Below are 17,402 nucleotides of genomic sequence, written 5' to 3' on the forward strand. Positions count from 1 at the left end.
GCTTCCCAACCCCACCACACAGCTCATTAGGCACTCAAAACATGTGGTGGAGCTCTTATGTTAATTAATAAGGATATATAATCCACCCTTATATTAATATCATATATATCAAAAATATTATTTTGGACGTAATGAATGATATGAAAGTATATGGACATGTCAATTATCGTTGAAGGAAAAGGCGAAAAGGGAGAGGAAAAAGGCTAAAAAGAGGTGTTTGTCGTTGAGAACGAGCGGCGCTGCCGACGAAGGAAGCGTGGGCGCGTAGGGAACGCATGTTCCACGCGCTGTTTGGCCGCGCCCAACTCTTCATGCGTCTTTGTCTCGTCCCCATGGCGAGAATATAAAGGCCTCCTCCCTCCTCCTCTCTCTCTCCACGACTCCACCACTCGATCTCTGGTCATCAGACACACCTGCGATCCGACTCTTTGTTCGAGAGAGCAATGGAGATGGTGGACCTCCGACTTCGTCTCGGCAGCAGCAGTGGTGGCGGCGATGACGACGAGCCCAGCACAGCCAGCTGTAACAGCAGGTGCGTCTCGTGTTCCTGAGGCGTTCGACATATGTTCGAGTGTGCGTGGGTTTTAATCTCTGTGCTGATATGATGTGTGCAGGGTGGCGAGATTGTTCGAAAGCTCAAGAGAATACCACCACCACCAGCAGCAACCGCAGCAGATTACCTTGTTGTACGATGGTCGAATCTGTGCCTGCGATGTGACAGAGATGCAGGTTCGTTGCCTCTCGCGTTGGTTCCTCTTGCTAAGCTCACCTTTCTGCCTGTATTCAAGCTTTGGATTCGTGTGCGGAAACTGCAGGCGAGAGCAATCATCGCCATGGCCAAGCGAGAGATGGATGGCCACATGAAGAAGACGACCCAAGCACACCGGCAACCGATAGAGTCATCCCTGCCGCCATCGTCTCCTCGTCCCGTGGAGCGGCTGCTCATCAACCCCGAGCTCTCGATGAAGCGATCACTGCAGCGGTTCCTTCACAAGAGGAAGTCCAGATTACATGCTCTCTCTCCTTACGGCCACGGACCGCAAAACTTGTACTCCATCAAGTCCTTGCAAGTATTGTGTTCTTCTTTGAGATGGCACTTTGCTTCGTTTCAATGAGCAAGTCGAACTTCTACAGTGTACAGTGAGCCCGTCATTGGATGGATATCAGCTCAATAAAAAGTGCCAATTGACTCTGATAATTTCTGCCGATAAACAACTGATTCATGTCTTTCCAATATAATTATTCGAACATACAAAAGATGCTGATGAAGTCCAATTCTGATCCAACCCAACACCATTGTATTTAGGCTGTGCAAAAACCCTCCAGACATAATCAGCTACTTCATATATCCATCTTGAGGATGCACAGCCTTGAATCAGAATTAGCATGACTCCCACAAAGTCGACCATGTTTTCTCCACTCACCCACAGATCTACAAACTTGGCAAAGAAACACATAAACCGAAGAGTTCAGAACTCACCAAAATGTAGTCACACATCTCATACAAGAAAGATGGGAACAAATTACACAGCTACTGCCCATTAATGATAGGAATCAGACCCTTCTTGATGACTGAGTGAATATTATCATGGTGGGCACATGCTTTTGGCTTCCATATGCTTGACTTTGATGAATTTGACATCGGTCTAACTCGATCCCTTGACATCAACACCCCGAACACCATCCAGCGATCCGCAAGAAGCTTTTGGTCCCTCGAGGAAATGCTGCCCGGAAGGGGGAGGAACTTTGCCAGGTCGCAATCGTCAATGTTTTCTAGGCCTCGTTCGGAAACCCAATATTCTCAGTACAAATCTCGCGAGCTCGCCATATAACAATCCAGAACGATCAAAAAGCTGAGATGGAATAACAGATGATGAATCATATCCCAACATTCTCGAAGAATAAAAATAAAGAGTGTGACATGAAAAAACTAACCTGGAGGAGAGCAGTCATGGACATGGACTGAGTATTCTGATAAATAAGGATCGATATCCGATGGAAGAAATTCACGACACCTTGCATCTGCAAACAGTATTTGAAAATAGTAAATGGCACAACCAAGTAGGCAGCCGTGCAGATACGCATGGAATAAGAGGATGATAGTTTATAGCACATGATATAATTTAATCATGAATTAGCAATACAATCCTGCCAGGGCTTTTGAAGAACAGGTCTCCCAAGAGTATTAGTATTATGAGTTACAGTCGTGTCCGCAGCTGAAACAATTTCACCAGGTTTTGCCGTACCAGATGATTCCACAACATCAGGGGTGCTCCCGGGGGATGGTGGCTTAAATGGTGCACGACCAGATGAACTCACAGCTCCTTCCCATGGTTTTGGAGGTCGAGTACCTGCACAGATACAAACCATTTGCAACACTAAACTCCCATTAAAAACGAAACTGAATATAGAAATCTATTACAGTTAGAACCTCATAGTGTTAGACACAATCCACAAAACAGAATCAAGCTGAATCTGAAGATCTGTGGCCTATTTTATGAAATAGATGAACTGCAAAAACAAAAACTCAATGGATATCTTCGAATCATAACCCTACTAAGTGCAAATGAAACTAAAAACATTTTACTGTAACTGATCAAGTATCAGGTGGTACTGTGGTTTCAAGCAGCATGATTAGCAGTTTGATGACCAAAGTTTAAGCCAAAAGGAAGTTGACATCATAACACTCGTAACTAACCAAGTTTGGAAACATTTTCTAAAAGAAAACGTAATTGAGGTTAATCTAGTGTTTGCTCTGTATTTGATCTTCAACAAATAGGATCTTTAACCCTGGAAATACTTTTAACTAAATCTACTAAAACATATCTGTCAGATTTCAGTCATTATCTTTAAGAAGGCCATAGAATACATAAGGAAAGATTCCCAGAATATAACAAAAATTCCATGCCACGAGCACCTAAAGAACCTGTCACAAGTTTACAAACCATGTAAAGGCTTCCAGCTATGGTATCAAGCAGCACAGGAACTTCGAAGACACAAGATATGTAAGCAAAGATGCCCAAGGTATAACAAGAAAACCATGACACAGGCACCAAAAAAGAACTTCCGCTAAGAGCTCAGAAACCATGTACAGGACAGGATCCAATTCGGCATCAAGCAAGCTAAAAAGCACAAACACTTCAAAATTATTGTCAAGATCAAACACCCTTACTCGTTCATCACTTTCCCATGCGACAGGTGACTCAGCATTTTAGGATTCTTATAACATGTATATAACCAGAGTCAAGAAAGATAATCCTGATCATCTGGCTGAAATACTAGGATTCCAGTTCAAAGGACACCGCACGGACCTGCAGCAGTAAACCCAATATTGGCTAAACAAAGAGTGTCATTGATCTGGGCTTGTAGCAGACCAAGTCTTGCATGTGATTTAACTAAGTTTGTACAGAAAACTAATAGTGTCAACTAGACAATTGCTCCAAAATTCTGTTTCTTGTGAACCAATTTTTGCTTAGAAACAAGATCGCCGCGGCTCTTGAATCGAGAAGGGGAAATCCAATTGCGAGGAAACCACAATCAAACCCTTGTAACAATCCGGAGCAAATCAACCATTTCAAACCCCAACAAGGACACCAACACGAGGGCTTAAAGATAAGATGGGTTGATACGGGTTCCGCGTGATCCCGATCAAAGGAGCGCGGAATCAATCTCGGGCTAACAACGGCGTGGACGAGGAAGGGGCCAATCACCAACCTGGAGGTGGAGAATTCGATCCCATGCGACGGCGAAGGGAATCTATATCGACATCGACAGCCGCCGCCGCTTCCTCCTCCCTCACCCCTCCTGCCGCTGCTTTTGCTCCTCCCACGACTACTACTACTACTACTACTACTACTATTACTATTACTAATAATAATAATAATAATCTACACTATAACAATAAATTAATTAACTATATATATTTTTTAAAATAATTATATATATAAAATATTATATACATCAAAGATCGTCAATTCGGATATGAGATTCATTTCGATAATTTAACTATACTGATCAGTATTGATATATCATGTATCAGTAAAAATAATAAATGGAGGAAAAAAAAAAGGAGCGAACGATAACGAGGAAAAAAAGATTAATATGATATTAAATGATAAAAGTATTACGAGAAGATGATAGTAGTGATAACAGTGTTACAAGAATAGAGTTGCGCTTGCAAGCTCTAATTATTATTTTAATTTTTTTTATTTTTTAAATACCAAATTGGATAACTCTTCACTATTTTAATTTTTTAATATTTTCTTAAAATAAAAATTATTCACATGCCGATTTATATTCAAATTAATAGCATACTGTCCGTTTTGAGTGATACAACACTCACTCGCTCGATTGGAATGCACCAACTATCGTAAGGTAACGTCATGCTATTCATTCAAATATTCTAAGAGAGATAAATAATCACATCCATAAACCATTATATTCGTATTTGATTTTTCTATAAATAATAATATTGGTGTTCGGATATATCGATAAACTTAATTATTTGATTCCTATGTTGAAATCAAGATATGAATTATCCAACTTATCAATCATTCTAATTTTTTATTAGAACAATTAATAAGAGCAATAAACTCAAAGTGTGTTTCCTCTCGATCTTTTTCCTACTTTGAAATCCATATGATATTTATCGAACCCAAAAAATTTCATCATCTCTTCTCTCATCCTACCTAAATCTACCGAAGGAAGAACGCAAATGTTCTCATCATCAGCTTCGACGGCAGAATCTGCTGCTGCAAGAACAGCAACTCCATGAGCAGGACGATGGCTGCCTTCTTCTTCTTCTTCTTCTTCTTCTTCTTCTTCTTCTTCTTCTTCTTCTTCTTCTTCTTCTTCTTCTTCTTCTTCTTCTTCTTCTTCTTACTCCATAGGTTAGGATGAACTTGGCATGACGAAGACGAGAGGAGAAGCCCAATCATCGAGGTGTTTGATGATCCATCTTTGTCATCAGTAAAGTCCCTTTCGAAGGTCCTCCTCTTGTCAGCAAAGGCCTTTCTCTAGTGCTGTCTTGGCTGGAGAACTCTACACGATGAAGCATCATAATATCAATTTTTATCATAAATAATAAATATATGATTTTTTTATAAATATATCAAATAATTATATATATATATAATATTTAATTTAGATAAATAACATCAGATCGATATTTAAAACCTCCTATTAGGATTTTGACTTCTAAACCTGCCATAAATGGCTTATGAATGGAATTGAATGCTACGGAAGAAGGCGGTCAACTTGCGTGTGCTCCAACGTCATACGAAGTTGACCGAGTGTGGTCAACACAAACATCAAAATAGAAGGATAAAGTTGTATTTTTGTTTCACAGGAAAATGACAAATTGAAATGTTTTGTGTAAAACCAACTAATAATCCAAAATGATCTCACAAAAGAATTATTAAGCTATAGATTATCTCACAAAAGGAAGACTGTTTCACTCACACCCCAAATCCAATGACAAGGTCTTTGTGAGACAGATGAATCAAATAAATAATTAGTATATTAGAGAGAGAGAGAGAGAGAGAGAGAGAGGAAGGGAAGCAATTGAACTCTCCTTCCCACCCATTCCTAACTCCTATTTTTTAAGTAATTTAAAATTTATATTTTTATTATTAAAATAATTATTAGAATATTTCTATGCCATTTCTTGCGCTAATATTATATATATATATAATAATAATAATAATAATAATAACATTAAAAATTAGAATATTTGGAATTAAGTGAAGTGGACGTCTCTTCTTATCCTCTTCTATTTAGTCTTCGTTGTAGCGTAGAAGCGACGGGGAACGAAAAGCTTCCTTCACGCTGCCATCGCGCTCCAAAATTCGTGCTTGAATTCTTCTGCAATCGGTGCGAACGACTCCAAGATTGCGTCTTGACTGGGTTTTCGGTCTGATCCTGTGGGTTTAGGCGTGTTTGTTGTTGTTGATCCATTTCCGTCGGATTTTTGTGATTCGATGTCGTCCTCCGGTGCCCTGGGGGAGCTGTATTTCGAGGGGTTTCGGACGCTCTGTCGGGCGCCGGCGGTGGAGGTGGCAGCGAAGGAGGAGGAAGGGATTGACCACTTCGACCGGTTGCCCGACTCGGTGCTGCTTGTGATCTTCAACCGAATCAGCGATGTCAAGGCTCTGGGGCGGTGCTGCGTCGTCTCGCGCCGCTTCCACGCCCTCGCCCTCCTCGTCGACGACGTCGTCGTCCGCGTCGACTGCGTCATCTCCGACGACCCGTCCTCCTCCCCCGGCGCGGCCGGCGGCGCCGTGTCCGACAAACCCCGCGGCGTCTTCTCCCACCTCGCCCGCCTCGTCCTCGGCGGCCTCGTCAAGCCTCTTCAGGCCCTCAGCCAAATCCTTTCCGCCTCCTCCTGCACGGATGCCACCGCCGTCTCCGCTGCCGCCGGGAAGTCCGCCTCGGCGTCCCCGTCCGAGGCCTCTCACCATTCCCCGACGGAGGTCTTGAAGAACTTTAAGGAAGTCCGACGCCTCCGCATCGAGCTCCCCGACGGCGAGCTCGGTGTCGACGGCGGCGTCCTCCTGAAGTGGAGGGCGGACTTCGGGTCCACCCTCGATAGCTGCGTCATCCTCGGCGCCTCCTCGGCGGTCTCCTCGTCTTCGATGCCCCTCAGATCGCCAGACCCTGAACCAAATCCTAGTTTCCAGGACGCCTGTGGTGGTGATGACTGCGGGAGCATCCCGGACTCCTTCTACACCGATGGGAGCTTGAAGCGCAGGGTGGTGTGGACTATCAGCTCACTGATCGCCGCTTCGGCGCGGCATTACCTTCTCCATCCGATCGTGGCCAACCACGAGACATTAGAGAGCTTAGATCTGACGGATGCTGATGGGCAGGGGGTGCTGACAATGGACCGGCGGCAGCTGCAAGAACTACGGACGAAGCCGGTGACGGCTTCGGGGAGCTCACAACGGACCCTTTTGCCGGCGCTAAGCATGCGCCTGTGGTACGCCCACCAGCTGGAGCTGCCCGGCGGGATGGTGTTGAAGGGCACGACTTTGTTGGCTATCAGACCAAGTGAGGAGCGGACGAGGGAGGCAGTCGGCGGTGCTGGTGGATCCTTTGGGTTCTCGGATGGCTACTGGGTCTCAGATGCATTCGAAGAGCCATACCGGACGGCGGCTACGATGCTAATGAAGAGGAGGACTTACAGCCTTGAGATGAATTCCTTCTGAGCTTGAAGAAACTATCACAAAATTGAACCTTTAGAGGTAAAAATCAAATCTTGCTCGAGTAATGGATTAACCCAAGTTGATTTCTCTTTACATGATTGATACAGAGGTAATTAGATTCTGCATCTGCTTATTGTTTGGGGGAACCTAAAGTTACAAGCTACCTAAGAAAGAATGTTGCATCACAAGTAACAACATGGCATAACCTAATTGTCATTGAAACACATGGAGAGTTGAGTTTGGACCATAGTGACATGCATGTATAGCAAACGATAAATCTTTGAACTTTTCTTGTAAAAGCACACTATTTTTCCATTGATGTTGGTTGTTCATTGTGAAACACAATCACTAGTTATGTTTCATAAAGATTGTCCAACTCAATTCGTTAATTTCTTTTTGTAAAAGCATGTCATTTTCCATTGATGTTAGTTGTTTGTCGTGAAACACATTCATTATATATGTTTCGTAAAGTAAGATTGTCCGATACAATACCTTGATAACCAGAAGCTTATAAGAACGTATGAGGTTCATTTCTAGTCGCTATATCATCGGATTGTTTTGATTACACATAAGAAATCATCAATTGGTATATTTGCTCGCATCAAATACAGACAAATAGTTCTTTTTATTTGTAAGTGTCTTATAGTATTTGTAGTCTCAATCAAAATAAGAGGTTGTGGTTATCACTTATCGATGGTATCTTCATTCTGTATGTACCTACTGTTCTAAATTGTTTACTTCATAGCTACAAAGATTCAAATTTTGTGAAGGCTTTTATTTTTTTACCTAATAAAGGGTTTCAATTATAATACTTGAGAATTTTAACTTTATGGCAAACATGAATGATGACCTATCTTTTTGGGGAAATTTTAGGATTAATGGATTATGATGTGTCGAAGACGAAGGGAATTAAGATACACTAAAGGTGACGACAACAACGGTTCCCGAGTATGGGCTCTTCCTATGAGGGTAACTTGTCGACTCACCTCCTAATCCAATGACCGTACATCACAAATGTTGAGCTGGAATGCGAGATGCCTTCATCAAGTGTTACAGAGCATGTTTCTCTCATCTAAGCTTGTTCCATGAGTAAAATTACAAGATTAGTTGAGACACTTATTATCATCATTTGTAAATCTTCACCTTAGCCTGTAAATTCCTTAGATGCCGTATGGTCGATTGTAACATCCAATAATGGATTTGTTGTAATTCCACTCTGATTGCTACTAATATCAAACACTCTGATTGCTCCCTAAGCTCCGCTTCTCTACATCGTCGGTTGCAATTCCAGGTTATAATCATCCAGAGTGCTGTATGCGTTATTTTCTTAGTGATATCTTCAATGTTCACTGATGCATTGTATGGTATGATCAAACCTCTTGTATTTCTGAATCATTCCTGTTATTTTCTTAGTGATATCTTCAATGTTCACTGATGCATTGTATGGTATGATCAAACCTCTTGTATTTCTAAATCATTCCTGTCTGGAATGCTGTTTTGCTTGGATATGTTTCATTTGCCTATTAGGGCAGAGGAAACAATGCATTCAAGCTCTTTTATGAGATTGTTTATGAGGGTAAATGTCAGCTTCAACAATGCTGATGTGGATGTTAGATGGGCATTGTCTCTGCTGTGTCTGGTTCATCTTTGAAAGACAAATTAAGGTTTCTTCTTGTAGTAGTAGTAGTTCTGGTAGAAGCTCATAGAACATTCATATGCATCCTATTAGGTTACAAAGCATGTATTGCCAACATGAATTCTCTCTCCTTAAACTAAATGCTTTTAAATGATCCTTTTAGCATTGTAACAAGTTTCTAAATGATACTAATGTAACTTGACAACAAACATTATATATATATATATATATATATATATATATATATATATATATATATATATATATATATATATATATATATATATCTGGATGAAGTATAATTTGCACATCTTATTTCAATCAACAGATCAGAGTCTAATCCGCAATACATCAAACAGTTGCCGTGCGTGGTCATCATCTTCTTAGGTGATGTCGTATCCACAAGGAAGCAATACAGGAAGGACTGTTCGTTACCATTACAACAGGAAGGATTTGTGCCTCCAACCATACAAAGAGGCAAGCGTCTGATACAGCATATATCAACGCAACTCAAGAACACAAAGAACTAAATAATGCTGGTGGTGACAACAGTTGGCACCACAGACATCACCTGAAAACAATGTTGTATTGCGGGTGCTAACCAGGAAAGCTGCGTGTTTGCCATCATTTGCAGTCCTTTTTAATCCCTGCATCGGCCAACTATTTGAAGTTAGTAGTGAACATTTGGGAAGTGTATGATTAGCAGAGTTATAATGAACAATACAGCTTCATGTGACTTAAAACACAAGTTGGATATGTCACCATCAACAATACTCTCAAGTTCAGAAAAAAGTGACCACTGGAAGATCAATTTTTTTGTCTCCTGAAGTATGTAATTGCCAATCAAGAGCTGAGTATAGATAAGAAGTAAAACAGCAAAATATGTAATGCAGTGACCAACTAAGGCATCTGAAATAGATTCTGAATAGCAGAAAGTAGCTTTGCTCAAGAACATTAGAAGTTCACTTCGTAGGTTATGTGCTCAACAATAGCACTTGAAGCCATTGTAAACTGGAAGCAGAAGCCAATAGAAAAGTGCCAATCTCAGTTTTTGGCACGATGAAGGGTCAGGAAGAGGGGTGTAAGAGGAGACTGGGAACCCAGGTGGAAATCTCCAGCCACAGACTTTGAAGTCATGATCCTAATAAACATAGTGCTGATGCATTAGCAAATGAGGTTCTGCAAATTATCCATCACCACTAGACTGCTTTGGTGAACAAAATGATGCTATCTTGAAATAACAATTGCCTGTACAACCAAAAAACAATTTAAACCACCAACTACACAGCCCTATCCATGAAGGGTACCACAGAATCTTCTTGCTCCCTGCCTACATAGTGATGGATCAATCATCTCATTGAACCCATACTAAGTGATTACGAAAACCTTATACTATGAAAGGGAGCTCTCTCTTCAAATAGAAACATTTATTTCCTTAATTATTGCACCCTTGTGCAAGAGAAAGACCAGTTTGGGTACATTACCAGCATTTCATTTATTTGCATGTTTTATCTCAAAGTTCATTTCCTCAGCTTGATCAATCCTACCCTGAGTCATGCAAAGTCCAGCCCTGCATCGCAACCCTAATCACCTCAGACGTGATCCTCCTCGTGTTGTCTTTGATCCTTTTCTATTTACTTTCAACATATTATGTGCTTCAACAAAGGAGGAACTAGCAAGTTGGCCTATGATATCTTAACAAGGCAATCAAAATGAAGGAAGTTACAAAAGAACATGCGATAAGAAAAGTTTTCGACAATATTATATACGTCAACATTTTCTAACAAAACATTCTCCATTTTTAATGTTGTTTCAATTTTTCAAATTATCTCTCTAGGAGAATTATTCTCTTACTATTTGGATTTTGTGCCTGTATTCTCATGATTTGCTGTTGTACTCTCATGAAGGTCTACCTTTAGAGGCAACATTTGTAGTTCTTGCTCTCAAATTTTATAACACAAGAGCATTATAGATTCAACTCTAACTACTGAAAATGAATTGCTATCATGTGATATGAAATTGACAACCAGATAGAAGGTAAGAAACAAAATGTATTATGATCAGAAAAAAAGAACTACCAAGTGAAGATAAATAAAACTTAGTCTCAGACACTTCCACATTCTACTAACTCTTAGGAGTCAGTAGAGATCATTGTTCAGAGCTATTGTCACCAGCTTTTTCCTGGTTGCATTTGGAGTCACAGACTTATTGCACTTGGAAACCTAAGGAAAGTTCTGTTGTTTCTTTCTTACATAGAATTACGGTATAATTGTTACATAAAGTTCTAATGAGTTAACCAGCCATGTCAAAGCCTGAGATTCTTGAGGCCGTCTACTGGAAGAATGCATTCATGTGGCGTACAGCTTCCTAAAAGCTGGCTATGGACTTTTGATTCCGGTTTACTGGCTCCAAGGAACAAAGAAACAGCAAGTACAGGTGACAGGCAACAGTGGATGTTATGTGACTGGCCGGCAGCCACAAGATGCCCGTTTAATGGGGTTCAAACTCGATCACTCCCAAGCTTTTGACACTCGGTGAATCCGACACAACGTGAAGGAACCACAGGCCGATATAAAATTTCTACATGGACACCCGTCCATCCACCATTAAATTCCCCCTCTCCAACTACGACAGGAAACCTCGAGTCAACCTCAGCATTGGATCTCCGTGAAGGACCGGATGAGAATAGAGCACAGAAATCCACAAGGCTTTCGAGAAAAATTAGACCTGGTTGCATTGAACTAGTAGATCAAAATGTAATCTTGCTGACGGCGAGGAAAGAAGCGGGAAGAACAGCTTACCAGCAATGGAGTATGCACAAAAATGCAGCATTTTTCTGGTGATCTCAGCTCTTCCCTTTCCCCTTCATGTCTGAATGCCGATAGCCATCCCCTCCGTAGCAGAGCTGCAGGCGGCCATCGCACACCGCCGGATACTGATTCTCTGCGCCGGCGCCGGCTGTAGCCGAACCAGCGGCGGCACCGAAGAACTGCAGGTTCGATCCGTCAACCGTAGAAGAGAGCCTCGGTAGGTGGTTGTGATTGTGGTGGTGCTGCTGAGGCAGCTGAGCTGATGAATTGGACTGAAGGGTCCCCCTACTGAAACCTGCAAGACCCGAAGAAATTGAGAAGCTGAGATTGTAGTCCCCTGTCGCTGCCACTGCCGAGATGGGGAAGAGATTATCCTGCAAGAATAATTGCTGCATCTCCGGATGGTCGCCGGTGGTTGCAATGTTGAATGGCAGCATTCCCATCGGAGAGCTGTTTCCAAAGTGGGATTGTGAGGAAAAAGTCGGCGGATGCTGATGACTCTCTTGCGGCTGTGTAAAGAGACCAGCTTGGACGAAGTAGTCCGCCGTGGGGATCTGCTTCTGAATGCAATTGCGGACGGTGTTCTCCGCGCCTGCAGCAACAGTGGTTGCGTTGGCATTGTTGCTGACGTCACCGCCGCCGCCGCCGCCGCTTCCAGTGAGAAGCTCCGTGAAAGAGGTCTGAGGGTTCAGGCTGTGGTTCAGGTTCTGGTGATGGGAGACCACATGATGGCCACCGTCGTCCCTATCCTTCGACTTATCCTTTGCCGCTCGTTCTCGTGCTCGTTCTCTGGCCTTGATGCGGCTTTCCGACCGTGAGAGCGACAAAACTGAGCCCTTGCTGGTTTCCGAGGTGCTACTGCAGCCGGACTTGGTCGACATATGCTGCTGCTGCTGATTGTAGCTCGACTCAGTATCTGGATTGGCCTTCATCGTCTCAACCCTGTTAGGATATGGCGGCTTGGGGAAGCCGTCGAGAGGAGGGAGCTCGCTAATGGCCGCAGCAGCAGCTTTGATGAGCCACTCGATAGCCTTGCTTGGCTGGTCATAGCCAAGGCGGTCCTGGAGGTCATAGAACTGGATGGCCGTGGAGACGGAGAGGCGGACTCTCCGGTCGCGGACGCCCCTCGCAGTGTGCACCTTGCTGTGCCGGTCCTTGCCGCCGGAGGCACGTGAGACGCGGAAGATCCTTGACGACAGGTGATGCTCCCAGGGAGCGGTGCCGTTGGCGTCATCTCCTTCTCTGCCCTTTCTCTCTCTGCCCTCCTCGTCATCCTCCCGGTGCTCCTTACGCCCTATCTTGGCCGTCTGACTGCCGTTGCCCACCACCCGGAAACGCTTGGAAGCGTGGTTGCTCTCCTCCAATTCCATCTTGTTCTCATGCCTCTCCTGGGCGGGGCATAAGATCGGATCTTTATCGCCTTATCGCCCACTCCTTTCGTATCTCCACCTCCCGATTGTTCGCCTTTCTGGGAAGGGGTGGTGGTGGTGGTGGCGGGCGCGACTGAGCGGAACTATGTCAGGTCTGGGGCTTAGGGTTTCTGAGAATCCGCGTAAGATTGTCCTTTAGCATTGATGACGAGTTCACGGTCGCAGCACTACGGGAAGGATATGAGACGGAGAAACAAAGAGATGAAGCGGAAGGGCGAGACCTTTGGACTGCGTTGGTGGCCGGACAAGTCAGCCAGTAGTCTTTGCTTTTTCGGTCATCAGCGACGAGAGCTGGACTAGGCTTCCTTATCTCTCACTTTCTTTCTTCCTGCTGCTCGCGCTAGCTCGTCAGGCCGCCAGAAATCAGCACTGACATCTGAAAGCAGCAGCTACGTACCGCAGCAACGTCTGCGATGAGGGCAGCATCAGACACCAAATTCTGACGGGTTTTGAGAGCGTAGTCATAAAAACACGAAACAAAAAGGCAGCGGCACCTTTAATCCTAGCAGCAGCTTTAAAGACGAAACCAAACGAGATAAGGAAGAAGACAGTGGAAAAGAGCAGCGAAGCAAACGCCAGGCGAAGAAACAAACGAAAGCGCGCTCGGAAAACAAAACGACCAAAGTCTGATTGACTGATCATGGATATTGCACATTAAAAACCCAGTTTTCTCCGACAAAACCTCACCTTGCGTCGATTTAATGCCTCCACTTCTCGAGACCTCTCAGATCTACCCACTCAATCTTCAAGAACCAAAGAAACCCACCCGCAAAGACGCTCCTTTACTCCAGATTCAAAGAGGAAGCCCGGATCGACCTGCATTCCTCCAATTCTCGTCGAGATCGAAGCGCCACACTGCTCCTTCCACCCCGCCTTCCCGCCCTGCCATTCCTCTCTTCCGAATGAAACCAAAGCAAAATCCTCACCGATGCCGTTACGCCCTTTTCGGACAGGCGCCAAAACCGGACCTTGATCTCTTCCTCTCTTCCAGTCTCGTCGGCCCACAATGAGAGCGATGGTGACGGTGAAAGAACAGAAGCAAAACCAGTCGTAGCACCAAGAGGAGGAGGATCCTGTGAGAAAAGCAGCAGATTGGAGAATAAATATTTCCCTTAGGGAGAAATCCTAGTTTAATCCGTCCGAGAAAAAGATGGGGAGGAAAGGAATTGGCGAGAGGGCTCGTGGATCGAAACCCTAGGTGTTCCCATTCGAGCAACGGCCGAGCTTATCGGGAAAGGTCAGACACGCCGCCGTCCTCTTCCTCTCTCCATTTTATACACCGGACTACCCCTTCCCATTTACCCCTTCTGCCCCACCTAATCACCGCTGTATCCTAGTCCTTACCGCTTTTCCATGTCCTTCACCAACACCACACACGCCGTCACCCAACGACGTCTCGAAACGTCGCCAGGATCATTAGAACTCCCATTCGTGGCATCGTCCTATCCGATCGTATTGCTGTTTCACCACCGTGTAATAGCTCGTACAACATTGGAGGTTTAACTTATTTTCGGTATTATTCGTCTCCTCTCTTTCGTCAAGGGCGGACAGCACCGACGTCAAGGGGACCCACTGTCTTGTCCATTCACAGGATAGGTAGTCGGGAGGGTAAAGATGAAAAGTAGCTCGTTGGAGATTATTATAAGCATGTTCAGTGTCTAGCAGGCAAGAAGAGGTGGGATAAGTTTAATTAAGAAATAATTAATGAGAAAATTAGAGAGGGGGGCTCAATTAATATAGTGTTTTTTTGCTGAGCTGACCAAAGGGAACATTTGGTTAACAATGCAACAAGTGGAGATTAGAATCTGCACACACAATAATGATGCCACATATGTTGCTTATCTGTTCAGGAATGAATCAATAGGAGTGTGCAAAAAAGGTCTTTCTGTGATGTCTAATTATCCCCAAATATCATAATTATGGTTCATTACAGGATTATCATATCATTGATTAATTTGTGCTTCATTTTAGTAATCATGCAGCTTCCCTCTCTCTCTCTCTCTCTCTCTCTCTCTCTATATATATATATATATATGTATATGTATATGTATATATATATATATATATATGTATATATATATATATATGTATATGTATATATATATATATGTATATATATATGTATATATATATATGTATATATGTATATATGTATGTATATGTGTATATATGTATATATACATATACATACGTATATATGCATATATATATATATGTATATACATATATATATATACATATATATATATACATATATATATATATATATATACATATATATATATATACATATATATATATATATACATATATATATATATGTGTGTATAGTTTGTGTACCACACTGAGAATCTCCAAGTACAACAAGTAGATCACAGGAAGAATTAGGTTCTTGCATGATGGCACATTAATTTTCATCAAGAAACTGAAGAGAAAACAAAGATAAAGGCATTGATGCTGCTACTCCTTTTGGAATAGAGACTTAAGGAAAAATGAGTGATAGTGATGCTTTTAGGATGACATATGGAGGATGTTAGGACACATCTTTCAAGTAATAATCAATTGTAGTTAATGAGGACAGCTATATATTATTGTAAAAGAGAAAAATGCTTTTGAAGTACTTGTAAATCATGTTGATTAATAAATTTTGTGATTCCACATAAGATTCTCCTTGATTTTCCTCTGTACATATGAGATAGGCCAAGAGATTGTTTATCCACATCAATCTACAAGATCTTGCAAGTCAAAGTATTTTAATATCTATAGTTAGATTACCTAATCCTTGTTTGCCATCAACTTGTTGATCTTTCATTAGTGGAAGTGGTGTTTCATGTTACATGGTGTATGTCATCAACCTGTTGATCTTTGGTTCATCTTAACCCATAATAACAAATGTAAACTACATCACCTGGCATTTAAAGATTGAAACACTAACATGCACATATCCCATGCATGTCTAGTGTTTGGGATGAACTGAGATTTAATAGAGCTAAATAAAATTTTGGAATTTAAAGGTATCAAGAATATATGTTTTATGCCAAATTAGTGATAAAAAGATTCAACATAACGAGTTGCAAAGATAAATAAATGATCATAGCAATGATGGGTTGTCAGCTTAGTCATACCAAAGGAATGATGAGATGAACATATTATTTTTAGTTCATACACTATGTGGCTTCAGTGTGAAGGAAAGAGTAGAGAGATGCAAGGATTACTATTGTAGAACACAACTTGACCAAAAAGGGCCACACTAAGAACATTGCATGTTGCCTCTAACAAAACTTACTTGGCATCAAATATAACAAGAAGAAAATATATCGATGGGTGAAAAATTATTATGATTGACATGATATTAGACATGCTATGAATAATTAGAACATTGGAATTGTAACTCTAATGAAATGTTGTGTGTATTATGATATTTGAAGATTATAATTGTAAGTACAGCACAACTCAAACCACTCACTAAACAGCATCATGTTAGGTCTTTCAGCAACTATTGGATCAAGATTTTTGTGACAGAGAACCATGAGATGCCTAATGCTCAAGTGTGGTGGTCAGGCATGCACTGCAGAGCGCTGTAGGCAATAGGATGACTCCTGTGCAGTGATAGAGATCTGAGAGAGAGAGAGAGAGAGAGAGAGAGAGAGAGAGAGAGAGAGAGAGAGAGAGAGGAGGCACTGTGTTTCTCTTCGTCTCCCCCATCTTTAATCATGAGCGCTTGTGCCATTGGCAATGCAGCTCCTTGGCCCTTCTGTTCCAGTACTGTGCGTGCCATTGCCCCCAGTTCTGTGTGAGCTCCCACAACATGGTTCTTCTCTCCAGCGCACCAGTGGTGTATGTGCATGGCAGCCAGGACCGCAAGCAACTGTTCTCCTTGAGCTTGTGAGAACTGCATGCGACAGTTCTTCCACTGCGTGAGTTGGCACTTCCACTCCATGATCTCGCTGTTTCATCCATGTATTCATACTCTTCTACTACCTTCAGAAGCTGAACACTCTATCCATCCAACTCAACACAACAGTGAGATTTGTATTCCACAGCATTGTGATTACGTGACATATAGGACTGAATCATTCGAATGCAGTGCTGCGCATCTGACTCATGGAAATGTCAGAGATACAAAGAGAGAGACAGAGAGAGAGAGAGAGAGAGAGAGAGGGAGAGAGAGTAAATGCTACACTGTGCAGTGAGGGCAGATCTCCAAGGCATGGAAGAACACATGCAGAGGATGGTAACACTCATCATTTCTCACTGATACTTCCCCATCCATCGAATCCAGACATCAAGCTCCTCATGGCACACAAAACTTGGGGAGCTTCGT

General features: G+C 42.5%; 4 protein-coding genes across 6 annotated transcripts; 2 read left to right on the forward strand and 2 right to left on the reverse strand.

Moving 5' to 3' along the window:
• The first annotated feature begins 373 nt into the window (after nt 1-373).
• Nucleotides 374-1,198, forward strand: LOC135635868 (protein TIFY 5A-like). Its single transcript, XM_065147275.1, has 3 exons — nt 374-532; nt 615-729; nt 816-1,198. Exons 1-3 carry the CDS (start codon nt 444-446, stop codon nt 1,113-1,115), a joined length of 504 nt encoding a protein of 167 aa, XP_065003347.1. The 5' UTR covers nt 374-443; the 3' UTR covers nt 1,116-1,198.
• On the reverse strand, nt 1,199-3,844 carry LOC103982256 (peroxisomal membrane protein 13). Its single transcript, XM_009399134.3, has 4 exons — nt 3,715-3,844; nt 2,247-2,351; nt 1,936-2,022; nt 1,199-1,853 (listed from the first exon to the last, which is right to left on the reverse strand). The coding sequence occupies exons 1-4, from the start codon at nt 3,737-3,739 to the stop codon at nt 1,846-1,848; spliced, it is 225 nt and encodes a 74-aa protein (XP_009397409.3). The 5' UTR covers nt 3,740-3,844; the 3' UTR covers nt 1,199-1,845.
• A 1,953-nt stretch (nt 3,845-5,797) lies between these two features.
• LOC135636511 (F-box protein At5g46170-like) lies at nt 5,798-8,458 on the forward strand. Its single transcript, XM_065148210.1, has 2 exons — nt 5,798-7,241; nt 8,076-8,458. The coding sequence occupies exon 1, from the start codon at nt 5,979-5,981 to the stop codon at nt 7,203-7,205; it is 1,227 nt and encodes a 408-aa protein (XP_065004282.1). The 5' UTR covers nt 5,798-5,978; the 3' UTR covers nt 7,206-7,241; nt 8,076-8,458.
• Nucleotides 8,459-9,130: 672 nt separating this feature from the next.
• On the reverse strand, nt 9,131-14,335 carry LOC135636510 (transcription factor PCF6-like). Of its 3 annotated transcripts, XM_065148207.1 has the most exons (4): nt 13,766-14,335; nt 13,300-13,486; nt 11,640-13,188; nt 9,131-9,485 (listed from the first exon to the last, which is right to left on the reverse strand). In XM_065148207.1, the coding sequence occupies exon 3, from the start codon at nt 13,016-13,018 to the stop codon at nt 11,684-11,686; it is 1,335 nt and encodes a 444-aa protein (XP_065004279.1). In that variant the 5' UTR covers nt 13,019-13,188; nt 13,300-13,486; nt 13,766-14,335; the 3' UTR covers nt 9,131-9,485; nt 11,640-11,683. The 3 variants fall into 3 exon arrangements, with proteins under 3 accessions (XP_065004279.1, XP_065004278.1, XP_065004280.1); XM_065148206.1 differs by having other exon boundaries at nt 11,640-13,486; XM_065148208.1 differs by lacking the exon at nt 9,131-9,485 and adding an exon at nt 9,511-11,565 and having other exon boundaries at nt 11,640-13,486.
• Nucleotides 14,336-17,402: the final 3,067 nt, after the last annotated feature.

Source organism: Musa acuminata, chromosome BXJ3-4 (genome assembly GCF_036884655.1).
Source record: "Musa acuminata AAA Group cultivar baxijiao chromosome BXJ3-4, Cavendish_Baxijiao_AAA, whole genome shotgun sequence".
Taxonomy (NCBI): Eukaryota; Viridiplantae; Streptophyta; class Magnoliopsida; order Zingiberales; family Musaceae; genus Musa; species Musa acuminata.